Source organism: Musca domestica, unplaced genomic scaffold (genome assembly GCF_030504385.1).
Source record: "Musca domestica strain aabys unplaced genomic scaffold, Musca_domestica.polishedcontigs.V.1.1 2, whole genome shotgun sequence".
Lineage (NCBI taxonomy): Eukaryota > Metazoa > Arthropoda > Insecta > Diptera > Muscidae > Musca > Musca domestica.
In genome coordinates, this window is record NW_026712249.1 from 15,697,266 (window position 1) to 15,725,084 (window position 27,819).

General features: G+C 34.0%; 1 protein-coding gene across 2 annotated transcripts; it reads left to right on the plus strand.

Annotated features, from left to right (window-relative positions):
* On the plus strand, positions 1-27,490 carry LOC101887760 (dihydropyrimidine dehydrogenase [NADP(+)]). 2 transcript variants are annotated; one of them, XM_059121868.1, is made up of 7 exons: positions 3-148; positions 18,237-18,318; positions 21,917-22,027; positions 22,093-22,737; positions 24,888-26,705; positions 26,775-27,026; positions 27,093-27,490. In XM_059121868.1, exons 2-7 carry the CDS (start codon positions 18,274-18,276, stop codon positions 27,339-27,341), a joined length of 3,120 nt encoding a protein of 1,039 aa, XP_058977851.1. In that variant the 5' UTR covers positions 3-148; positions 18,237-18,273; the 3' UTR covers positions 27,342-27,490. The 2 variants fall into 2 exon arrangements, with proteins under 2 accessions (XP_058977850.1, XP_058977851.1); XM_059121867.1 differs by having other exon boundaries at positions 1-148; positions 24,888-27,026.
* The last annotated feature ends 329 nt before the right edge of the window (positions 27,491-27,819 follow it).

The window sequence follows — 27,819 nt, forward strand, 5'->3', positions numbered from 1 at the left end:
ATTCAAGTGTTTAATTTTTTTTTTTTTTGAATATCGGTTAGTGTGGTACAAAGAATATTATTTTTTTTTTTGGTTTCATTAATTAAAAAAACTGTGAAGTGTTGAAAAAAAAACTTGAACGCTTGATTTGAATTTTAACGCGTCTAAGGTTAGTGTTTTGTTGATTTACAACGAACCGACACACGCCTGTCCCACCACAAAAAAATGATGGTGGTTTTGAATTTCGTAAATAATAAAGTGCTGGCGGTGGTGGTGGTGTTAGTGACAGTGAGACCGACAGTGGCGATATGAAATATTCAAAGCAAAATTGTGTCTATGACGTATTAGTTGCGCCCCCGCCCCCCTGGTGACACTATGCGCGGTCACTCACAATGGGGATGATCTTGGCTCAATTAAAGAATGCGTATATACATATATACACACATGTATATGTGGATCATATATACAAAATGAACAAATATACACACATATATACAAATTTTATGATACCAAAGAAAAAATTCAAATTTGTGTTGATATTTTTTTTTTAATAGTCATTTTGAAAAAAAAAAAAAAAAAATATTTGCGTTATTTTTTTTTTTTTTTTTTAATTTGCAAAAACAGAAACATTGACGTGTGCTCTTGTTTCATTTGTTGTTTGTAATGTGATAATATTATTGTTATTGTTATAAAAAAATTAATAGCGTCAATATTTGCTGATAACCATTTACTAAATAAATTTAATAGTAATATTTTTAATGATCATTGTCCATAGTTTTTTTTTTTTTTTTTTTTTTTTTTTTTTTTTTCATTTGAACCCCTTTCGAAACTGGTTTTGGGTGGATTTTAAAATTAAAAATTTGACAAAAATTCATATGTACAGGAAATTGATAAAAAATTCACTGACAAATTTATTATCTGAAAAATCCAAGATTGAAATAATCATTACTTTAGCAAAAAAAAAAAAAAAAAAAAATACTGAAAATTATAATTTCGAATATTCGAGATAAATTTTATAAAATTTCAATAAAAATTTCAACTAGGATGGATATTAGGATATATTTTAAGAACAATACTTGTTATCATTTTGATACGAAGTATCATATTCCGTCAAGAATTTCCTAAAACCCCCCGTTTTAATGGGTCACATAATTCTTCAAAAATTTCGTTTAAAAATTTGAAAAATCCGGGGATGATGGGAAATAAAGAGCAGGCTGGGAAACCAAATGAATACAAAAACTTGCAAATTTAAATTTCAATAAAAAAAACTCTCGAAAATCCCTAAATTTGTAAAGAGTTCAATTTGCAAATTTTTAACGGCGATTTTAGGACATATTTTATGAAGCAGATTTTTTATTCCCCTTATAATCATTATCATAAATATAATTACGGCTCTGATAGTCTATCAAATAAAAAAAATTCTAGCCATATTAAAAAACTCTGATAGTCCTACAAAAATTTTCTAAAAATCCTCGTTGTCTAATTTTGTCTAATTTTTATTGAGTTTGAATTTTGGATTTAAAAAACCATTTTTTGTTCAAAGGCGATTTTTTTTTATAAATATTTTTTTTAAACGTAAATTTTAATTGTTTTTTAGGAATTTTGTTTAAAAACTTCGTTTTTAGGGAATATTTTATAAAGTTGTGAAAACATTTCTTCAAATGTGGGGTTTAAAAAAAATGTATGTGAATATCTCAAGAATATTTTCAAACGTGAATTTTTAAAAATATTTTACAAACATAGATTTGTAATTTTTTCCCAAGCAAGAATTTTAAAAAATCTTTTTTTTTATCTCAACACAAAAATGGGTTAAACACCCGGAAATGTTGATATTTAAGGAGTTATGGCCATTTTAAAATATGCTATTTTTCCTCTTTAAATATTTCAACACAAAAATGGGTTAAACACCCGGAAATGTTGATATTTAAGGAGTTATGGCCATTTTAAAATATGTTATATTTCCTTTTTAAATATCTCAACACAAAAATGGGTTAAACACCCGGAAATGTTGATATTTAAGGAGTTATGGCCATTTTAAAATATGCTATTTTTCCTCTTTAAATATCTCAACACAAAAATGGGCTAAACACCCCGAAATGTTGATATTTAAGGAGTTATGGCCATTTTAAAATATGCTATTTTTCCTCTTTAAATATCTCAACACAAAAATGGGATAAACACCTGGAAATGTTGATATTTAAGGAGTTATGGCCATTTTAAAATATGCTATTTTTCCTCTTTAAATATCTCAACACAAAAATGGGATAAACACCCGGAAATGTTGATATTTAAGGAGTTATGGCCATTTTAAAATATGCTATTTTTCCTCTTTAAATATCTCAACACAAAAATGGATTAAACACCCGGAAATGTTGATATTTAAGGAGTTATGGCCATTTTAAAATATGCTATTTTTCCTCTTTAAATATTTCAACACAAAAATGGGTTAAACACCCGGAAATGTTGATATTTAAGGAGTTATGGCCATTTTAAAATATGCTATTTTTCCTTTTTAAATATCTCAACACAAAAATGGGTTAAACACCCGGAAATGTTGATATTTAAGGAGTTATGGTCATTTTAAAATATGCTATTTTTCCTCTTTAAATATCTCAAAACAAAAATGGGTTAAACACCCGGAAATGTTGATATTTAAGGAGTTATGGCCATTTTAAAATATGCTATTTTTCCTCTTTAAATATCTCAACACAAAAATGGGATAAACACCCGGAAATGTTGATATTTAAGGAGTTATGGCCATTTTAAAATATGCTATTTTTCCTCTTTAAATATTTCAACACAAAAATGGGTTAAACACCCGGAAATGTTGATATTTAAGGAGTTATGGCCATTTTAAAATATGCTATTTTTCCTCTTTAAATATCTCAACACAAAAATGGATTAAACACCCGGAAATTTTGATATTTAAGGAGTTATGGCCATTTTAAAATATGCTATTTTTCCTCTTTAAATATTTCAACACAAAAATGGGTTAAACACCCGGAAATGTTGATATTTAAGGAGTTATGGCCATTTTAAAATATGCTATTTTTCCTCTTTAAATATTTCAACACAAAAATGGGTTAAACACCCGGAAATGTTGATATTTAAGGAGTTATGGCCATTTTAAAATATGCTATTTTTCCTCTTTAAATATCTCAACACAAAAATGGGTTAAACACCCGGAAATGTTGATATTTAAGGAGTTATGGCCATTTTAAAATATGCTATTTTTCCTTTTTAAATATCTCAACACAAAAATGGGTTAAACACCCGGAAATGTTGATATTTAAGGAGTTATGGTCATTTTAAAATATGCTATTTTTCCTCTTTAAATATCTCAAAACAAAAATGGGTTAAACACCCCGAAATGTTGATATTTAAGGAGTTATGGCCATTTTAAATATGTTATTTTTCCTCTTTAAATATCTCAACACAAAAATGGGTTAAACACCCCGAAATGTTGATATTTAAGGAGTTATGGCCATTTTAAAATATGCTATTTTTCCTCTTTAAATATCTCAACACAAAAATGGGTTAAACACCCCGAAATGTTGACATTTAAGGAGTTATGGTCATTTTAAAATATGCTATTTTTCCTCTTTAAATATCTCAACACAAAAATGGGTAAAAACACCCCGAAATGTTGATATTTAAGGAGTTATGGCCATTTTAAATATGTTATTTTTCCTCTTTAAATATCTCAAAACAAATATGGGCTAAAAATTGTTTTTTTTTTTATGAAGAATATTTTTTAAGGTAGATTTGGTAGGAATATTTTTTAATTCGGGACATTTTTCTCCACAGTGGACTTTTGTAAATTAGTAGATTTATTCAAAGTAGATTTATTCAGTTTTTTTTTTAACGTGTATTTTCCCATTGTATTTTTTTCAAAAGTGGAGGTTTACTACAACTTTTTCTCCATCGTAAAATATTTTTTCAAAAGTTAATTTTTTACAATATATTTCCAAACGTGAATTTTTAAGAACATTCTTCTCAAGTGTAGATTTTTAAAATATTTTTTTAATTTTCGTTTTAAAAATAATTTTTTTAATTTGGGTTTTTTAGTTTATTTACTAAAAGTAAATTCTGGATTTTTTAAAAGCGAGTTTTAGAATATTTTTTTAAACGTGACAAATTTCTTCAGAGTCGATTTGAATAAATATTGTAAGCGTGGATTTCTTAAGAATATTTTTATAAACGTGTACTTTCTTAAAGTTAGAATTCCCTGAAGATGCAAGTTATACATTTGCGAAAAAAGTCTATTAATTGAAAACAAATTAGAAAAAAAAAAACAAAATTGATAAGTGGTTGTTTAAACAAATAGTTTTGTAAACGTGAGATTTTTTCGAATTTTTTTTTGAAACCTGGATTTTTTTTAACAATATATCCGATCATAGATTTTGAGATTTTTTTTTAACGCGGATGTTTTAGTTGCGCATTCAGCTGTGGATTTCAAAAAAAAAAAAAAAAAATTAACTTAGATTACTTTTTTCAAATGTGAATGTTTTAGAATTTAAAAAGTGAACTTTAAAAAATATATTTTTTTTTCTAGAGACCAGAGTCTTGTTCAATAATCATTTTAAATGAAAAACAAGTAAAAAACTGGCCTGGCCGAACTTTAAATACCCTCCACCGTTTGGAACGAATTTGGCAATTCTCAAAGACAATAAAATCCGTTAAAAATGCTGTTAAAATCTTCAAAAATTCCGAATGTAGCCGTATATTAGGGTCTATGCGACAACTTCCACCTGCATAGGCAACATTTGTCACAAGCTATTAAAATATTCAAATGCGAAACTTGAAAAAAAAAATCTGTTTATAATTTAGCTAAAATCATCAAAACACCGAATTTAGGGAGGTACCATGGGGGTTATAAAACGTGGACCTGCACAGACAATTTTCTGTCGTGGCCTGTAGTATCCATTACGAACTTCAAATACCAAATTTTAAATAGTTCCAGTAAATAATGTCGCTAAAATTATCAAAAGGCCGCATATCGTGAGGTACCGTTATATGGAGGCTATACAAAGACGTGGACCTGCATAGACAATTTTCTGCCTTAGGCTGTAGTACCCATTTCGAACTTCAAATACCAAAATTGAAACAATTCTGGTGAAAAAATGTCCATAAAATCATAAAAATACCGAATATCGTGAGGTACCGTTATATGGGGGCTATACAGAGACGTGGACTTGCACAGACAATTTTCTGCCTTAGGCTGTAGTACCCATTTCGAACTTCAAATGCCAAATATGAAACAATTCCGGTGAATAATGTCGCTAAAATCATAAAAATACCGAATATCGGGAGGTACCGTTATATGGGGGCTATACGAAGACGTGGTCCTACATGGCCCATTTACGAACTTAACCTACCTACTGGAAAAATTAACATGTGCGCAAAATTTTAGCCTCCATAGAATGGTGGAGGGTTTGAAAAAAATTGTATTCAGGTGTTTGCTATGCCCTACCTTGGAAATTATCCTACCGTGGATAAATTTTATAAATATTTAAATTTTTTTATGGAAAAAGTGAAATTTTTTAAATATTTTTTCATATTTTTTTTAAAAAATCTTTTTAATTTTTTTTAACAATTTTCATGTCCGTATCAACATTTTTTATTGACTGTTTTTTTTTTTTTTCAAAATATTTTTTAATTATCAGAATGTCTTCTTGGTGACGCATTTTACCAACTAAATATGAATTTTTAATCCCCTTTACCATAAAATGGCGGATTTTTAGAAATATATTTAAAGATTTTGTGAACCAAAATAATATGTTTTTTTTTCCGGTTGAATGTGGTGTTTTTATTTCCGATAGCTATCAAACAGCTCTCTGTCAAGTGCCACATATTTATACCCTACACCACAAGGTGGTCAGGGTATTATGTCTTTGTGCATTTGTTTGTAACAGGCAGGAGGAAACGAGATAGATCCATAGTTCCTTTTAATGATCTGCATAGAATCACATTCTGAGTCGATGTATGCATGTCCGTCCGTCCGTATGTCCGTCTGTCCATGTATTTTTGTAAGCAAAGTACAGGTCGCATTTATTGCCCGATCCAGATGAAATTTTGCACAAATCATTTGTTTGGCCCAAGGACGAACCCCATTGAAATTGGAAATAATCGGTCAAAATTTAGATATAGCTCCCACATATATATCTTCGTCCGATTTGCCTTTTATTGTGCACCAAACGTGTAATATCAGCCCGAATTTTATGGAATTTCGCATATACACCCAAATTAGGTCTGAAAATATGTATGCCAAATTTCATCGAAATCGGTTCAGATATAGATATAGCTCCCATATATATTGTTCATCCGATTTGTTATTTTTGTCCTTCGCAGCCGTAATATGCACTCTGCAACAACAATATTTGGGGAAATATATCAAATACAGCTCAGAAATACATTTGCTAAATTTTATCAAGATCGGTTCAGATTTGGATATAGCTCCCATATATATAACTTCGTCCGATTTACCTTTTATTGTGCACCAAACGTCTAATATTTGTCCAAATCGGATGGTATTTGGCACTTACGACCGAATTGAGTCTAAAAGCTAGTATGCCAATTTTGGTGAAGATCGGTTCAGACATAGCTATAGCTCCCATATATATTGTTCATCCGATTTGTTATTTTAGTCCTCCGCAGCCGTCATATGCACTCTACAACAACAATATTTGGGGAAATATATCAAATACAGCTCAGAAATACATTTGCTAAATTTCATCGAGATCGGTTCAGATTTGGATAGCTCCCATATATAACTTCATCCGATTTACTTTTTATTGTGCACCAAACGTCTAATATTTTTCCAAATGGGATGGAATTTGGCACTTACGACCGAATTGAGTCTAGAAGCTAGTATGTCAAATTTGGTGAAGATCGGTTCAGATATAGCTATAGCTCCCATATATATAATTCCACCGATTTGTTATTTTTGTCCTCCGCAGCCGTAATATGCACTCCGTAACAACGATATTCAGGGAAATATATCAAATACAGCTCAGAAATATTTATCAAGATCGGTTCCGATTTGAATATAGCTCCCATATATGTTTTTATCCGATTTCAAATTAATTGTGCACCAAATGGACAATACAATTCCGAATTTAAAGGATACAAATGCTTCGGCATATTTAGTTCTTTGAACTTTAAATTATAATTATAATCATAGCGTGGAGTATGATTGAATTCTCCCATAAAAACTTTTAATTGTTATGTGGAGCTCTACTAAATTAGTAAAGTGGTGTAGGGTATCGTAAAGTCGGTCCCGCCCCGTCTTTAAGACTTTCTTTACTGTTTTTTTTTTTTTTTTAATTTTAATCATTTCGAAATTTTCTTCAAAACGGTCAACTGCAGTTAGGTTGGTGTTGGTTTTGCAACTTTTGCTGTTGCCATTCTAATAATTCAATGCATATATTTCGCGGAATTGAGTATTTAGATAAGATAGGGACAGTTGAGATGATAAAAAAGGCAAACGCTTTGAATTTTAGAATACGGGCAATTACCCATGTAGAATATATGTCTAGTTGTCCAATTTTGTTGAACAAAACACGTAATGAAAAATTAATTTTGAATATAATTTGGGAAATTACCCAAAATGTTCTGTCGAGCCTCTTCAAAGAAATTATGTCGTCGTATCGCGAGGAAATGTTTTAGAAAAAAATTTTGAATTTTTTAAAGTTTTGAAATTTGAAGTTTAAAAGTCAAGGTGGTTTAAAAAAAAAAAAAAAAAAAAAATATATATATATATATATATATATATATATATATATATATATATATATATATATATATATATATATATATATATATGTATATATATATATATATATATATATATATATATATATATATATATATATATATATATATATATATATATATATATTTATATATTTATATATATGTATATATATATACGTGTGTTTGTTTTAGGAGCACAATGTTTACAAATCAAAAAAGTATGTATTGTTGTCGTTGTATGCTCATAATTATGTTAAACTTAATTATCACGATCATAATCATCATAAATCAAACAAATATTGGCCCTGCACACAGCCACAACCTCTTTTGCCATAGCAATAGCATTTTGTTTTCATAGCTGCTCCACGTAATCTCAACGTCTTATCGCGACATCTCCTATGGGGGGGTACTGATATGGAATATGGGTGCTACTGATAATACTTCGGTTGGCGTACTGCCATTATTTAACCACACTTGCCGTATTTCTTTTTATGTGTCTAAAAAAAAAAATTTATGCCACTTTGCATTTGAAAAAAACTAATAATTTTTTTTATTACGCAGCTGGGCAATATCTTCTACCCACCCAATTCCATGGGGGGCATGTCAAGCAGAAAAAACAAAAACAAACACCAAAACGAAATAGTTTAAAAAATCATTCGATGTTTGTTTACATTTTCGTTGTTCGCCCAAAAAGTCGCCAACAACTTTGCACACCCGCAGAATATCTAATCGCCTCAAGTTTCATTAGCATAATAACGAAGTTAAATAAATAAAGATCACAAAAACGACAACGGGTATTCTGCCCGAACTACTTTTTCCTAATGAGTATGTGATAATTTAAATAAATTAAAAAATATAATAATACACCCGAGAAAAAAATTAGTTCAATTAAAAAAAATTGAAACGTATCAGTTGGTTTAAAACAATCCGTTAAAAATTAATTCAATTCAGTTTGGTTCATTCGGATCCCAAAAATATTTTCTTAAAGACTCCAAAATTTTTTGGTCCTTAAAATACTGTCCTTAAAAATACTGTCTTGAAAATCCACTGTTCAGGGGGTCTTGAAACATTTACTTAAAACCAATAATTTTTGGTTAACAGTTCCTTGAACATATTTCTTTAAAAGTCCCCGATTTTCGGTCGACAGATCCTTGAAAATATTTTCTTAAAAAAAATCAGAAATTTTTTAAAAATTTGTCCTCTTTGTCAAGAGGTCCTTAAAAAGATGTCCTTCAAAAATTTATTCTTTTTTTCAAGATTTCTTTGTCAGGTCCTTTAAAATGTTGTCTTAAAATTGACATTATTTGATCCTTGGTGTTTAGATAAGGATTGCAAGCTTTTTGACATTCCGTCTTTAAAATGTTTCCTAGCTAAATTTAATCCCCGATTTTGGTCTGCAGATCCTTCAAAATATTTCCTTACAAAAATTCCCAATTTTAATTAGGAAGTCTTTAAAAACATTTTCGGAAATAATGCATGAGTCAAGAGGTCCTTGCAAAATTCCCAATTTTAGTTTTGTCAAAAAGGAAATATTTTGGATTTTTTTATTTTATTTTCAAGGACCTCCTGACCAAAAATCGTGGATTTTGCCATAAACTATTTTCCTCTAAACCTTTTTGCACTTAAAGAAATATTTCTAAGGGCTTAATGCCAAAAACTCGATAATTTTTTAACTAAATATTTTCATGGACCAAGGGCCAAATTTTGTGGATTTTTCAGACAATATTTTCAAGGACTATTTGACAAAAAAAATCGTGAATTTTCAACACATCCTGACCAAAATTCATGGATTCTTAAGAAATATTTTCAAGACCATCTTGAGCAAAAATCGGAAATTTCTTTAAAAAAACATTTTTAAGGATATTTTGAAAAAATATTTTGATTTTTCAAGGATATATTTTTTCAAGGACCTTCAGACCAGTATTTTTTTTAAAAAGCATCCTTATAAACAAACGATGGACGATCAAGGCCTCATAACAAAAGTTTGTGAATTTTTTTAAGAAAAGGACCTCAGGAACTTTTAAGGAAATATTTTTTAGGATCTTTGGAATAATGAACGAAAGAAATAAATATTTTTTCAGGAAAAATATTTTCAAAGATCGCCTGACCATAAAATCATAGATTTTAGGGATATATTTTCAAGGATCTCTTGACAAGGAATTGAAAATTTGAAGGAATTATAAGGACCTTTACACCTAAAATTGTGAACCTCAAATAAATATTTTCAAGGACCTTTTGACTAATGCATGCGTAGATGTTTTAAAGATTTTTCCTCTAGACCTCTTGGTATTTAAAGGAAAATTTTTAAGGATTTAATGTTAATAGTGGTTTTTGAAGAAATTTTTTAAGGACTTCCAGACCAAAAATAGCGAATTTTTTAGAGAAGCTTTTTCAATAACTTTCCAGTAAAACATAATGGAATCTTAAAAAAATGATCCAAATTCGTGGAGTTTTTAAGGAATATTTGTAATGTCCTTCTGGCCAAAAATCGTTTGTTTTTTTTTTTAAGAAAATGTCTTCAAGGCCCGCCACACAAAAAAGGAGGATTTCTTTACGAAAATATTTTCACGAACCAAAAATTAATTTATTTATTTAATATTTAAATAAATTAATTCAATTTTAGAAAATATTTATTCTGACCAAAAATTGTTGATTTTTTAGTAAATATCTCAAAAAAAAACAATATTTTTTTGGTCAAAAAATCCTTGAAAATATTTATTTTAAAAATCCATGAATTTGAAAACATTGACATTTTCAAGGATTTTTTGACAAAAAAATCAGGTTTTTGAGGAAATATTTTCAGCCAGCCAGCTAAAAATTGTGGATGTTTTAGGCAAATATTTTCAATGTCTTCTTATCAAAGTCCTTTTTTTGAAAGAAGTATTTTCAGAAATGTTATCTCCAAAAATCGTGGAGGACCTTCTAATCAAAATCGGCAATATTTAAACTAAATATTTTTAAATAAAATTAAAATCAAATATTGAAAATTTCAAGGACTTTTTGACCAGAAAATCTTGTTATTTTTTGAGGAAATATTTTCGATCTCCCAGCTAAAAATTGTGGATGTTTTAGGCAAATATTTTCAATCTCTTCTTATCAAAGTCCGTTATTTTTTTATTTTGAAAGAAGTAATTTCAGAAATTTCATCTCCAAAAATCGTGAAGGACCTTTTAAACAAAACCGGCGATTTTTAAAGTAAATATTTTTAAATAAATTTTAAAAACCTAATCCAAAATATTTTTAAAATCCCAAACAAAAATCGTTCTGGTACCTCCTTCAAAAAGAGTCAACATTTTGAGAACTCCCAAAATTCGATATGAGCATCCAATTCTCTTCAAATTTCACACATCGCAAATATTTTTATTAAAACAAGATCTGACGTGAAGTGGATAGGTTTTTGGCCCACCCCTTCTGGTAGCTCATAGTTTTAAAAACTTATATCTCTCTCGTAACTTGTCAGCGATTCTATTCAAACTTGGTATATCTAAATATTTCTATCAAGTAGAGATCTGAAGCGAATATGAAATTTATCGGCTCACTCTTTCTCGTACCTCACCTAGAAGTGTTACATTTTCGAATTATACCCAATTTCATGGGTATAATTTTCTTTCTTAGAATTTTTTCTTAGAATTTTGCACATCCCAATATTTTTATCCGTATTAGATGAAGTGGAATACTTCGGTCCACAATATCTGGTACCTCAAAAACATTTTCATATTTTCCAAAAATTATGACATATCTCAAATAAAGTGAAGGTAGTAGACGTAGGTAGTAGTAGTTCAAATCGGGCAAGTAATTTTTCTACATATCAGATCTCATCAGAATGTTCAGATGAGAAGTGGATGAACTTGGGTCATTCCTTCAATATCAAAATTTCAAATAACCATATTGTAAGTTAAAATATATTTTAATTAGCGGACATAGGCTGTTTACATTTTTTGTGCTTTAATCTATAAAAAGTTTCCAAGAAACCAGTGCACTCTTCGGAAATGAAAAATAAGGAAAAAAAGAGTCTTCGAAATATAAATCATGTATCGGAAAAAAATTTGCTGAAATGAAACAATTTTTTTCTTCAAGTGACATGAATAAGGCTATTTATGAGATTTTTTTTTTTTTGAATCAATTCCAAAAAATTCCTAAAATCTCATTGACTTTTGCCGAAGGCATGTGCCACCTGTTAATCTGTAGATATTGCCATTTGTTTATATTCTCATATTATTTAGGCAAATAAGTGAGCTGATACTGTCCAACCGCTACTGCTAACAGCCACCGCAAGCAAGTATTATGGAACTTGTTCGATATGCCAAACCGTGCCAAGTAAACCAAATGCGAGGGACGTGTTGCCCATAATAAAAATGCAAAGATATTTTTTTTCAAAATTTGAAAATATGGTGTGGTTGCTGGGGTTTGTTAGAAGAATTTGAATTAGGAATTGGAATGAATTAATTATTTAGAAGATTTAAATGATGTCTAAAGAGTACCCTACAGTATAAAATTAAACATAGAATATACAGGGTAAGATAAACAAGTAAAAAAGCTATAAGTTCGGTCGGGCCGAACTTTGAATACCCTTCACCATTTGGAACGAATTTGGCAATTCACAAAAACAATAAAAATCCGTTAAAAATTTTGTTAACATCTTAAAAATACCGAATGTAGCTGTTATATTAGGATCTATACGACGACATGGACCTGCACAGGTAACATTTGTCATAAGCCATTATAATATTCAAATGCGAAACTGAAAAAAAAATCGGTAATAATATAGCTAAAATCATCAAAATACCGAACATCGGGAGGTACCGTTATATGGGGGCTATACAAAGACGTGGAGCTGCAAAGACAATTTTCTGTCTCAAGCTGTAGTATCCATTACGAACTTCAAATACCAAATTTGAAACAATTCTGGAAAATAATGTCGCTAAAATCATTAAAATACCGAATATCGGGAGGTACCGTTACATGGGGGCTATACGAATACGTGGACCTGCAGAGACAATTTTCTGCCTTACGCTGGAGTATCTAATACGAACTTCAAATACCGGTGAATAATGCCGCTAAAATCATTAAAATACCGAATATCGGGAGGTACCGTTATATGGGGACTATACGAAGACGTGGACCTGCACAGACAATTTTCTGTCTTAGGCTGGAGGATCTATTACGAACTTCAAATACCAAATTTGAAACGATTCCGGTGAATAATGTCGCTACAATCATCAAAATACCGAATATCGGGAGGTACAGTTATATGGGGGCTATACCAAAAAGTGAACCTACATGGCCCATTTCAATACCAAAAGTCCTGCAGACAGTAAAATTTTATCAATCTACTTTAATTCGTTCGGAATTTAGAGTGATTTCCACAGACAGACAGTAGGATATTGGCCCATTTCCGGCGAAGCGCTGCTTGAGGTCATCGACACTTTGGTATTTTTTTAGTGCCAACCTTGCTTTCCAAAATACTCCACAGACACCAGAGTCCAACGGATTGGTATCCGGAAATTTTGGTGACCATTGGGCGCTGGAAATGAAGCGAGGAACCTCATTTTTTAACCATTCTTGGGTGGCGCGTGCTGAGTGCGATGGTGCTAAATCCTGTTGGAATGTCGTCCAATTTTGGCGTGCCCAAGGCTTTAATGCACCTTCGCGCTAATATTCGGCATTTATTCTGATGCCACGGTCGATTAATACGAGCGGAGAGCCATCATCGGCTGTTATGGCGGCCCACACCATCACCGGCATGGCCGGCACTTGTGTTCTTGTGGCCAAGAGGAAATGTGCACCTTCCTCTTGACCTCTTTCTCATTTTGTTTGTTTGCTTCTGCTGGGCAACGAATGTTTTCTCATCGGCGACGGAGAAAACCAAATTCGGCAGTTCACCACTTTTGGCCAAGCGAAGCAACTCTTTAGCTCTTTTGAGTCTATTTTCTTTCTGTTGCGGCGGTGTAAGTTCTTGCACTTTTTAGAATTTCAAAGGCTTTACGCCGAGCTTTTTTTTTCAAAAATTGCCGAATGGAATATTGCGATATGTTCAGCTCACGAGTCATTTTCCGGCCACTGTTACGCGGGTTTCGATCAAGTCGCTTCTGTACTGTTCGAACCATTTCTGCTGATGATTCTTTTGCTGTTTTCTTTCGTCCATTTCCTTGATGTCGGGCTACGCTACCAGTCAGTATCACGGTAGCGAGCGATGGTAAGAGACAAAAAAAAAATTATTCACATTTAAATGCTGGAGTGCTCTAACGACAGCCACTTGTGGTTTTCCAGCCAAATATAAAGAAATCACACTATCCCGCTTGAATTCCGAATTTACGAATAACTTTTTTTCTGGAAAATTCTCACCAAAATGCTTTTGAACGCCTGTAAACAATATATGATGAGCTGCCACTGGAATAATATTAACAGCTGTCGGACGAGTGGCTTTGAAATGATTGCAGTTTGAAGTTGGTTGCAGTTTTTTCATCTCACCCTGTAAATAAATATAAATAAATTTTTTCGGACATTACTAAAATATCGGATTTACATTTGCAATATTTTATCTATCCAATTATTTCCAAAAACCACCTCATTCTCTCAACCACATGCACCAGCAGTGTCATCCATATGAAATTTGACGATTTTAGCTCTCTCTCTCTTCACCCAATACCAAATTTAGTACTTTTCGTACAACTATTGTTCATATTTCCAAAAGCACCTGTATATCCAAATTCCAGGTATCAACAGAGAGCTCAATAAATTTAAAAAGCGCTCCGCCGGGAATGGGACAAAATGCCGTAGAGCAACATTCGGGCTGTTTGTGACGGTTTCATTGGTCATTTGAAGGTCATAATTCGTGCCAAAGGTGACCAATTCGAATAAATCTAAAATTATTCTAAAATTTGATTCTATTTCCGACACTTTTTGTTTTCATTCAAAAAGATTAAAAAAAAAAATGTAAAAATTATGGTGTTTGACTTTGTTGCAGTTTTTTTTTATCTCACCCTTATCTTTATCTACACATCTCCGAAACCACTTCCATTTTAGAACATTTCGTAACATTCGTAAAGTTCCAATTACCAAAAACCCCTTTGATTTACTTTTGCAATATTTTATCTAAATTGAATGTCTTGCTCATATTCGGAATTTTTAAATTTCCGAGTTTTTTTCCTATTTTTATACCCTCTACCTTGGAAAGGAGGGTATATTAACTTTGTCATTCCGTTTGTAACATCCTTAAATATTCGTCTTAGACCCCATAAAGTATATATATTCTTGATCAGCATAAAATTCTAAGTCGATTTAACGATGTCCGTCTGTCTGTCCGTCTGTCTGTCTGTCTGTCTGTCCGTCTGTCTGTTGAAATCACGATACAGCCCACATTATTTGACGTAGAGCGCCAAAATTTAACAGAGCTATTTACATTGTGTCTAGGATGGTTGGTATTGAAAATGAGATATATCGGTCCACGTTCTGGTATAGTCCCCATATAACGGTACCTCCCGATATTTGGTATTTTAATGATTTATGCCACATTTTTTCACGGATTTGTCTGGAAATTGGTATTTGTAGGTCATAACGGGTCCCTGAGCGTGTGGCAAAACATTGCATGTATATGTCCACGTTGTGGTATAGCCCCCATATAAAGGTACCTCCCGATATTCGGTATTTTAGTTTTTTTGCCACATTTTTTCACGGATTTGTCTGGAAATTGGTATTTGTAGGTCATAATGGGTCCTAGTTCGTGTAGCAAAACATTATAATTATAGGTCCACGTTTTGGTATAGCCCCCATATAACGGTACCTCCCGATATTCGGTAATTTGATGATTTTTGCCACATTTTTTCACGGATTTGTCTGAAAATTGGTATTTGTTGGTCATAGTCGGTTTCAGCTTCGGTGGCGAAACATTGCATGCATGGGTCCATGATTTGATATAGCCCCCATATAACGGTACCTCCCGATATTCGGTATTTTGATGGTTTTTGCCACATTTTTTCACTGATCTGTCTAAAAATTGGTATTTGTGGGTCATAATGGGTCCTAGTTCGTGTGGCGAAACATTGTAATTATAGGTCCACGTTTTGGTGTAGCCCCCATATAACTGTACCTCCCGATATTCGGCATTTTAATGGTTTTTGCCACATTTCTTTTAATGTTTATTTTACCCTAAGGTGGAGGGTATTAAAAGTTTGGCCCGGCCGAACTTACTGTTTTTTACTTGTTTATTTTGATATTTTCTTCAAAAATTATTTTCTTGGTAATATTTCAATTTTTTATTCCACTGTCCATGATGATATCGAGAAATTTTCCTCCCTCTTTGTGTAGGAAATTTTCCAAGTTTCTTTTTTTTAAATTTTTTTACTACACTTTTTTTTTTGTTGCGTCATTTTTCCCCACTTTGGAATTTTACCCACCAAAAAACCCATTAATCAAATGATAGCCACAAATTTCTCAAAGTCATTCAAAAAGTTGGAGATGCGTGCATTCACAATAAAGTGATTGAAGTAAATGAGATTCAAGAGCGATAAGAGAGTGGCGAAGAAAGGTCTCGAAATAAAAACAAGTTCATTTTAGTTTGTAAATGGCATACAATGGAAAACACACACACACACACACACATATGTATATACACAGAGATGACAAAAAAATTCTGCTTGAACTTGACCTATTCCATTGTAGGCTGTGTTTATTTGATCAAAAAAAAAAAAAAATAAAATAAAAGAGCTGGAAGAACGCCCAATTCAAATATAACCCAGCAAACAATGTAATCGAAATTTAATTCAGAAAAGGTTTCATGGCTATTTTGTGCTAAAAAGGGTACGGAAAGTTCTATAAAGTATATTTAGCACCTTGTAGTTCTAAGTATAACCTCTGTAACTTTGAGTGTTGGGTTGACACCTTATAGTTCTAAGCTTAGCTTCTGATTTTTGGTTTGAGGGTAACTGCTGAAAAGTAGGGTAGATGTATGAACAATGTGTTGGAACGTGGTACTTTAAGTGCTCGAAAAGTACTAAAAGGTACTAAATTGCATACCTTTAGTATTCTGTCATTTGAAATTGCGAACACTTTTTATGCCCCACACCACAAGGTGGTCAGGGTATTGTGTCTTTGTGCATTTGTTTGTAAAATGCAAAAGAAAACGAGATAGACCCATAGTTCCTTTTCATGATCTGAATAGAATCACATTCTGAGTCGATTTATGCATGTCCGTCCGTCCGCCCGTCCGTCTGTCCATGTATTTTTGTAAGCAAAGTACAGGTCGCATTTATTGCCCGATCCAGATGAAATTTTGCACAAATCATTTGTTTGGCCCAAGGACGAACCCTATTGAAATTGGAGATAATCGGTAAAAATTTAGATATAGCTCCCATCTATATCTTCGTCCGATTTGCCTTTTATTGTGCACCAAACGTGTAATATCAGTCCGAATAGTATGGAATTTTGAACATACAACCAAATTAGGCCTGAAAATAAGTATGCCAAATTTAATCGAAATCGGTTCAGATATAGCTATAGCTCCCATACATATTGTTCATCCGACTTGTTATTTTTGTCCTCCGCAGCCGTAATATGCACTCTGTAACAACAATATTTGGGGAAATATATCAAGTGCAACTCAGAAATACATTTGCTAAATTTTATCGAGATCGGTTCAGATTTGAATATAGCTCCCATACATATAACTTCATCCGATTTACTTTTTTTTTGTGCACCAAACGTCTAATATTTGTCCAAATGGGATGGAATTGGGCACATGCGACCGAACTGAGTCTAGAAGCTAGTATGCCAAATTTGGTGAAGATCGGCTCAGATATAGCTATAGCTTCCATATATACTGTTCATCCGATTTGTTATATTTGTTAGCCACAGCCGTAATATGCACTCCGTAACAACGATATTCAGGGAAATATATCAAATACAGCTCAGAAATATTTTGCCAAATTTTATCGAGATCGGTTTAGATTTGGATATGGCTCCCATATATATCTTTATCCGATTTCAAATTAATTGTCCACGAAATGGGCAATACCGAGTCCGAATTTAAGCCAGCCTTATCTGACCCCTTCGGACCAAGAGTGACCCTCACCCAAAATTTCCAGCTCTAGCCTCAGACGTTTCGCCTGGGCGATAATGAATCATTAAATATTTTTGCAAATAGTTACAAACCGATACGTTCAGCTGAAAATATCATCCGCATCATTGTAATAAACTGTCAATTCTCAGAACTGTCCCGTCTGCTATTCTCCTTCTACTTCCTCTCATTTCGAATGTCCGATATGTAAACTCTGGCAGGACGTCGTATCAAAACAAAAACTAATGCCGCAATAGTAAGCCGTAAGCTTGTACGTCGTATTGTAGCTACGGGTTTCTTTGTTTACATTTACAACAATAACGATAACAATAACAACAACAACATTTGTAATATTTGATGAATAAACAATTTTAGTTTTTTTTTCACACAATTACGTGACAGTCTCTTTTATTATTTTTATTTTTTTGTTTTGTTTTTTTTTTTTCAGTTCGGCGAAGAAGCAAATCTAAAGAACACTGCACAAAATGAGTCCACCAGCTTTGTTGAGCAAAGAAATACCGGATATTGAGGTAAATTTGAGTTAATTAAATTAAGTTTTGTAACACGAAAAACATTTTGGCAATTGAGGAACTTATTTAGATAAAAAAAGAAACAATTAAAAAAGCAGTAGGTTCGGCCGAGCCGAACTTTGAATACCCTCCACCATTTCGAAAAAATTTAGTAATTTTCTAAAAAAAACAAAAAAAAAACGTTAAAAAAAAATTCTAAAATTACTGAATGTAGCCGTATATTAGGGTCTATACGAGGACATGGACCTGCATAGGCAACTTTTGTCATTAGCCGGGTCGAACTTTGAATACCCTCCACCATTTGGAAAAAATTTCATAATTTTCCAAAAAAAAAAAAAAAAAACGGTAAAAAAAATCTTAAAAATACTGAATGTAGCCGTATATTAGGGTCTATACGAGGACATGGACCTGCATAGACAACTTTTGTCATTAGCTGTTACAATATTACCAAGCGAAACTTGAAAAAAAATCTTTTTATAAAATCTGTGTGTAATGTAAAATGATCAAACTTCCGAATATAGGGAGGTACCATGGGGGTTATAAAACGTGAACCTGCACAGACAATTTTCTGTCATAGGCTGTAGTATCCATGACCAACTTCAAATACTAAATTTGGTAAATTTAAATATTCTGGTAAATAAGATCATCAAACTACCGAATATCGGGAGGTACCGTTATATTGGAGCTATACGAAGACCTGGACCTGCATAGACAATTTTCTGTCACAGACTGTAATATCCATTACGAACTTCAAATACCAAATTTGAAATAATTCTGGTGAAAAAATGTCCATAAAATCATTAAAATACCGAATATAGGGAGGTATCGTTATATGGGGGCTATACGAAGACCTGTAGGTGCACCGACAATTTTCTGTCACAGGCTGCAGTACCTATTAGGAACTTCAAATACGAAATTTCAAACAATTTCGGTGAATATTGTAGCCAAAATCGTCAAAATTCCGAATATAGGGGGTACTGATATATGGAGACTATACGAAGACCTGGACCTGCATAGACAATTTTCTGTCACAGACTGTAATATCCATTACGAACTTCAAATACCAAATTTGAAATAATTCTGGTGAAAAAATGTCCATAAAATCATTAAAATGCCGAATATCGGGAGGTACCGTTATATGGGGGCTATACGAAGACGTGGATCTGCTCCGACAATTTTCTGTCGTAGACTGTAGTACCCATTAGGAACTTCAAATACGAAATTTCAAACAATTTCTGTGAATATTGTAGCCAAAATCTTCAAAATTCCGAATATAGGGAGGTACTGATATATGGGGCCTATACAAAGACTTGTAGCTGCATCGACAATTTTCTGTCACAAATACGAAATTTCAAACAATTTCGGTGAATATTGTCGCTAAAATCATCAAAATACCGAATATAGGTGGAGGTACAGTTATATCGAGGCTATACGAAGACCTGAACCTGCATCGACAATTTCCTGTCTCAAGCTGTAGTACCTATTAGGAACTTCAAATACGATATTTCAAATAATTTCGGTGAATATTGTATCCAAAATCGTCAAAACACCGAATATAGGGGGGTACTGATATATGGAGACTATACGCAGACCTGGACCTGCATAGACAATTTTCTGTCGTAGACTGTAGCACCACGAACTCTAAATATGAAATTTGAAATAACTCCGATAAATAATGTCGCTAAAATCATCAAAATACCGAATATTGGGAGGTATCGTTATATCGGAGCTATACGAAGACCTGGACCTGCATACGCAATTTTTTTTTGTCACAGGGTGTAGTACCCATTAGGAACTTCAAATACGAAATTTCAAACAATTTCGTTGAATATTGTTGCCAAAACTGTAGTACCCACTACAAACTTTAAATATGAAATTTGAAACAACTCCGATAAATAATGTCGCTAAAATCATCAAAATACCGAATTTAGGTGGAGGTACCGTTATATGGAGGCTATACGAAGACCTGTTGCTGCATCGGCAATTTTCTGTCACAGGCTGTAGTACCCATTAGGAACTTCAAATACGAAATTTCAAACAATTTCGGTGAATATTGTAGCCAAAATCGTCAAAATTCCGAATATAGGGAGGTACCGTTATATGGAGGCTATACGTAGACGTGGGCCTGCATACGCAATTTTTTTTGTCATAGGCTGTAGTACCCATTTCGAATTCTAAATACGAAATTTGAAAAAACTCCGGTGAATAATGTCCCTAAAAATATCGTAAATCGGGAGGTACCGTTGTATGTGAGCTATGCCATATTTTGAACCTATAAAGGCATTTCTCTTCCAGGGGGTAAAGTGATTTGAAAGAACTTCTATTAGGGATTTTCAGAAAATTCCATTGGAAAATGTGGCTAAAATCCTAAAAATGGCGAATATAAGAAGAAGAAAACCTGGACCTATATAGACAATACTCTTGCAGGCGGGTAAAGTACTCAGAAGGAACTCCTTTTGTGGATTTTCAGACAAATTTCATTGAAAAATTTACAATCATCAAAATACCGAATATCGGAGGGTACCGTTATATGGGGTCTATACTATATCGTGGACCGATATAGCCCATCTTCAAACTCGATCTGCCTGCAGACAAACGACTGATCAGTGCAAATGAATAATGTTGCAAAATTCATGAAAATACCGAAGATCGGGAGGTAGCGTTATATGGGGGTTATACGAAGACGTGGACCGACATGGCGCATTTACGAACTTAACCTGCAAAAATTTGCAAAACATGCAAAATGTTAGCCTTCTATTTCAATTCGTGATTATAACAGACAGAGAGGCAGACAGACAGGCAAACGGACATAGGGTCGATTATGAATATTTCGAGGAGTTACATAATATGGTGGAGGGTATAAAAATCGTTGATAAAATATATCGTTGATAATATATATATATATATATTATATTCACCACAATGAATATTATATTCACCGCACTGAATAATATATTCACGACAGTGAAAATTATATTCACCATAGTGAGTATTATATTCACCTTAGTGAATATTCTATTTACCACAGTGAATATTCTATTCACCACAACGAATATTCTATTCACCATAGAAAATATTACATTCACCATATCAAATTTTCTATTAACCATAGCCAGTATTTTAATCACCATTGAAATATTATATTCACCAAAATTTTGTATTCACCACTGGGAATTTTTTATTTGCTCCAACGAAATTATACTCACCCCGGTGAATATTTTATTCACCACATTGAATTTCATACTCGCCCAGGCAGTTTTATTCACCATGGTGTCTGTTGTATATACAACATTTCATATTTTATTCACCACTTGTACACCCCAGTTGATAAAATATATGTATCAAAAATTCGACAAATTTCAATTTCAAATAAGATTTTGATTTTTTTTTAAATTTTTTTTTTTTTTGGATCATTTTACGAATCATTTCTTAAAAACTGCCAATAATTTAAAAATACTATTTTTAAATTATTAAAAAAAATTAACTGTTGTTGCAAAATTGTCAGGCTTAATCCCATTATTGTTGTTTTTATAAAACCAACGTTTGTTTATTATTTCATTATGTTTATGTTTCGGTTTATTTATATTTTTTTTCACAGAATCTACTCACTTTGAATCCCCGCGTCAAGACGAAATGTTCCGCGGTGCCCACCACTGAGACCAAAGTGAATAAAAAGCATTGGAAGCGCAACCCCGATCGCAGCTGTGCAGTAAGTTCAAAGAACTATCATCCCTTTTTATGAAAATGTTCCCTAACAAATTCCTCTCTCTACAGGCCGGTCCCAAGTTGAACAACAATTTCGAAGACATCAAACACACCACCCTCTCGGAGAGGGCTGCCCTCAAAGAAGCTGCCCGTTGTCTGAAATGTGCCGATGCTCCATGCCAGAAATCCTGTCCCACTCAATTGGACATCAAGAGTTTTATCACCAGTATTGCCAACAAAAATTACTATGGTGCTGCGAGAGCGATTTTCTCCGACAACCCCCTGGGTTTGACGTGTGGCATGGTGTGCCCGACCAGTGATCTGTGTGTGGGTGGTTGTAATTTGCAAGCCTCCGAGGAGGGACCCATTAACATTGGTGGTCTGCAGCAATATGCCACGGACGTGTTCAAACAAATGGGTGTCAAGCAGATTGTTCCACCCGGCATTAAGACACCCAAACAGGTGAACAAGAAAATTGCTCTGTTGGGTGGTGGTCCAGCATCGTTGTCATGTGCCACCTTTTTGGGACGTTTGGGCTATAAGGATATTACCATCTATGAGAGACGTTCCTATTTGGGTGGTTTGAGTTCATCGGAAATTCCCCAATATCGTTTGCCTGTGGAAGTGGTGAATTTCGAAATTGAATTGGTCAAGGATTTGGGTGTGAAGTTTGAGTTGAATCGCAGTTTGTCGACCAAGGATTTGACGGTGAAGGTAAGTGAAACAACATGGGGAATATTGTAGTCACCATAGTGACTATTTTATTCACCTAAGTAGAAAAATTAAAGTGGTGAATATATTATTCACCATAGGAAATATTTTATACACCATAGTAAATATTTTATTTACCACAGTGAATATTCTATTCACCATAGTTAATATTATATTCACCACAGTGAATATTCTATTCACCATAGTGAATATTATATTCACCACAATGAAAATTATATTCACCACAGTGAAAATTATATTCACCACAGTGAATATTATATTCACCATTGCAAATTTATAGTCATCATAGTGAATATTATATTCACCACAGTGAATATCATATTTACCACAGTGAATATCATATTCACCACAATGAAAATTATATTCACCACAGAGAATATTATATTCACCACGGGGAATATTATATTCACCACAGGGAATATTATATTCACCACAGGGAATATTATATTCACCACAGTGAATATTATATTCACCACAATGAATACTATATGCACCACAGTGAATATTATATTCACCACAGTGAAAATTATATTCACCATAGGGAATATTATATTCACCATAGTGAATATTATATTCACCATAGTAAATATTATATTCACCATAGTAAATATTATAGTCACCACAGTTATTGTTATATTCACCACAGTGAAAATTATATTCACCACAGTGAAAATTGTATTCAACACAGTGAATATTATATTCACCACAGTGAAAATTATATTCACCACAGTGAATATTATATTCACCATAGTAAAAATTATATTCACCACTGTGAATATTATATTCAGCACATTCAATATTATATTCACCATAGGAAATATTATAGTCACCATAGTGAATATTATATTCACCACAATGAATATTATATTCACTGCAGTGAATATTATATTCCCCACAGTGAAAATTATATTCACCACAGTGAATATTATATTCAACACAGTGAATATTGCATTCACCACTGTAAATATTATATTCACCACAGTGAATATTATATTCACCATAGTGAATATTATATTCACCATTGTAAATTTATAGTCATCATAGTAAATATTATAGTCACCATTGTAAATTTATAGTCATCATAGTGAATATTATATTCACCACAGTTATTATTATATTCACCACAGTGAAAATTATATTCACCACAGTGAAAATTGTATTCAACACAGTGAATATTATATTCACCACAGTGAAAATTATATTCACCACAGTGAATATTATATTCACCATAGTGAAAATTATATTCACCACTGTGAATATTATATTCAGCACATTCAATATTATATTCACCATAGGAAATATTATAGTCACCATAGTGAATATTATATTCACCACAATGAATATTATATTCACTGCAGTGAATATTATATTCCCCACAGTGAAAATTATATTCACCACAGTGAATATTATATTCACCATAGTAAAAATTATATTCACCACTGTGAATATTATATTCAGCACATTCAATATTATATTCACCATAGGAAATATTATAGTCACCATAGTGAATATTATATTCACCACAATGAATATTATATTCACTGCAGTGAAAATTATATTCACCACAGTGAATATTATATTCAACACAGTGAATATTGCATTCACCACTGTAAATATTATATTCACCACAGTGAATATTATATTCACCACAGTGAATATTATATTCACCACACTGAATATTATATTCACCACAGTTAATATTATATTCACCACAATGAATATTATATTCACCACAGAGAATATTCTATTCACCACAGTGAATATTCTATTCACCACAGCAAATATTCTATTCACCACAGTGAATATTCTATTCACCACAGTGAATATTCTATTCACCACAGCAAATATTCTATTCACCACATTTAAAATTCTATTCACTATAGAAAATATTATATTCACCATATCAAATTTTCTGTTCACCATAGCCAGTATTTTAATCACCATTGAAAAATTGGGAATTTTTTATTCGCTCCAACGAATTTGTATTCACCCCGGTGAATATTTAATTCACCACAATGAATGTTATGTACACAACATTTCATATTTTATTCACCACACAATAAATACAATTTATTCACCTCAGATTCTCATTCCCAAATTTCTCTCGCTCTCTCTCTCCATCTGTTTTCCAGGACCTCTTGGCCTCCGATCATGCCGTCTTCTTGGGCATTGGTTTGCCCGAACCCAAATTGAATCCCATCTTTAAGGGTCTCGACGAGTCTATGGGTTTCTACACCTCGAAGAGCTTCTTGCCCAAGGTCGCCGATGGCTCCAAACCTGGCCTGTGTGCCTGCAAGGCCAGCCAGGCTCTGCCACAACTCCATGGCAATGTCATTGTTTTGGGTGCTGGCGACACGGCCTTCGATTGTGCCACGTCGGCTTTGCGTTGTGGTGCCAAACGTGTCTTCGTTGTGTTCCGCAAAGGTTCATCGGGTATTCGTGCCGTTCCCGAGGAGGTTGAATTGGCCCGCGAAGAGAAATGTGAATTTTTACCTTATTTATCGCCCCGTAAGGTTTTGGTAAAGGATAACAAAATCACCGGCATGGAATTCTGTCGCACCGAGCAAAACGAAATCGACGAATGGGTGGAGGATGAGGAACAGACCACCAAATTGAAGGCCAACTTTGTCATATCCGCCTTTGGCTCTGGATTGTATGATGCGGACGTGATTGAGGCCATGGCCCCGGTGGAGTTGGACAAGTGGTCCATGCCCAAGCTGAATTTGAAGACCCTGCAGACAACGGTACCCCAGGTATTCTGTGGTGGCGATTTGGCCGGTGCTGCCGATACCACTGTGGAATCGGTCAATGATGGCAAAATTGCAGCCTGGAGCATGCATTGCTATTTGGAGGGCCTGCCCTTGGACACCCCGGCCGATTTGCCGCTGTTCCACACCGAGATTGACAATGTGGACATTTCGGTGGAAATGTGTGGCCTGAAATTTGAAAATCCCTTCGGCTTGGCCTCGGCTCCACCCACCACCAGTGCGGCCATGATACGTCGGGCCTTTGAACAGGGCTGGGGCTTTGTGGTGACCAAGACCTTCGGTTTGGACAAGGATTTGGTGACAAATGTTTCACCCCGCATTGTAAGAGGAACAACGTCCGGCTACAACTATGGCCCCCAACAGGGAGCCTTTTTGAATATTGAATTGATTTCGGAAAAGAAGGCCGAGTACTGGTTCCGTTCCATTGCGGAGCTGAAAAAGGATTTCCCCACCAAAATTGTCATTGCCAGTATTATGTGTCAGTACAATGAACAGGATTGGACGGAATTGGCCACCAAGGCTGAGGCCTGTGGCTCGGATGCCTTGGAGCTGAATCTTTCGTGTCCCCATGGTATGGGTGAATCGGGTATGGGTTTGGCCTGTGGCCAGGATCCTGTGTTGGTGGAAAACATTGCCAAGTGGGTGCGCAAGGCTGTTAAGATTCCCTTCTTTGTCAAGTTGACGCCCAACATCACGGATATTGTTGGCATTGCCATGGCGGCGAAACGTGGCAATGCCGATGGTGTTTCGGCCATCAACACAGTCCAGGGCCTGATGAGTCTGAAGGCTGATGCCACACCCTGGCCGGCAGTGGGTAGCGAAAAGAAGACCACCTATGGAGGTGTCTCCGGCAATGCCACACGACCAATGGCCTTGAGAGCCATTTCGGCCATTGCCAATAAATTACCAGGATTCCCCATTCTGGGTATTGGTGGCATTGATTCGGGTGAGGTGGCCCTGCAATTCTTGCAGGCTGGAGCCACGGTCTTGCAGGTGTGTTCTTCGGTGCAAAATCAGGACTTTACCCTTATCGAGGACTATTGTACCAGTTTGAAGGCCCTGCTGTATCTGAAGGTCCATCCACCACCACACAATGCCCCCTTCTGGGATGGCCAATCGCCACCAACCCCAAAACATCAAAAGGGAAAGCCAGTGATGCACTTGACCGGAGAGGGTAATAAGGTAAGGGGAGACTTTGTTCTATGGCTAAATTTTGGGGAGAAATTTAAATTTTTGAATTTTCTTTTTCAGACCCTGGGCTTCTTTGGTCCCTATCTCAAGGAACGTGAGGAGAAAATGGCCAAATTGCGTGAAGAAAAGGGACCCATTTGGAAAATCGAAACAGATGATGTTGCCGGCAGTAATGGACAAGATGGCAAGGCCACAGATGGTCACTCCAATGGGGTACCCAAAGTCAAGGATGTTATTGGCAGGGCCCTGCCGCATATTGGTACCTACAAGAGTCTGGATAATAAGCAACAGAAGGTGGCCTTGATTGATGATGTGAGTACTTCCTTGGGAGGAGCCCCATGCATAATTACTAAATTCCTTATCTCTTCCCTTTTCCAGGACCTCTGTATCAACTGCGGCAAATGCTACATGACCTGTGCCGATTCCGGCTACCAGGCCATTGAATTCGATCCCCAAACCCATATCCCCCACATCACCGATGACTGCACGGGCTGTACGTTGTGCGTGTCCGTTTGTCCCATCATCGATTGCATTACCATGGTGCCAAAGAAAATCCCCCATGTCGTCAAGCGTGGCCTGGGAGAGGAGAAGAATTACTTTACACATGCCCTGAGTCCCATGCAGTAAGTAGTGGTGGCGGGGAGCGAAGCGGAGCAAAGTAGAGCCGTAAAACATTCTTGTGAATGCATTTAAATAATTCATTTCTAAAAATATTTTATTTTAGAACAATTACCCAAAGTTTTTTAAATAAATAATATGATATTAATAAAAAAAAACGGTTTTCTTTCTTTCAGTAAAAAAATTTCAAAAAAAAAAAAAATATTCTTTTATTGCCAAATATTTATTTCAAAAAATGTTAGAACCGCTTTAAAAATACGAGTAGACATTTTACGAAATGCGTGCAGCAAAATTACTGTAACTCATGAACCAATACATACACAGAGACCGTTTATATATATAAACCTTAGTAGTGACGTCACCTTTCATGTGACAATTGCAGAAGTAAAATCGCTTCACGCATTCCAGAGAACATCAGTGACTAACACAATTCTACTAATTCATATAGTATACAGATAGTCAATTATTATGCACCCTATTGAATTTT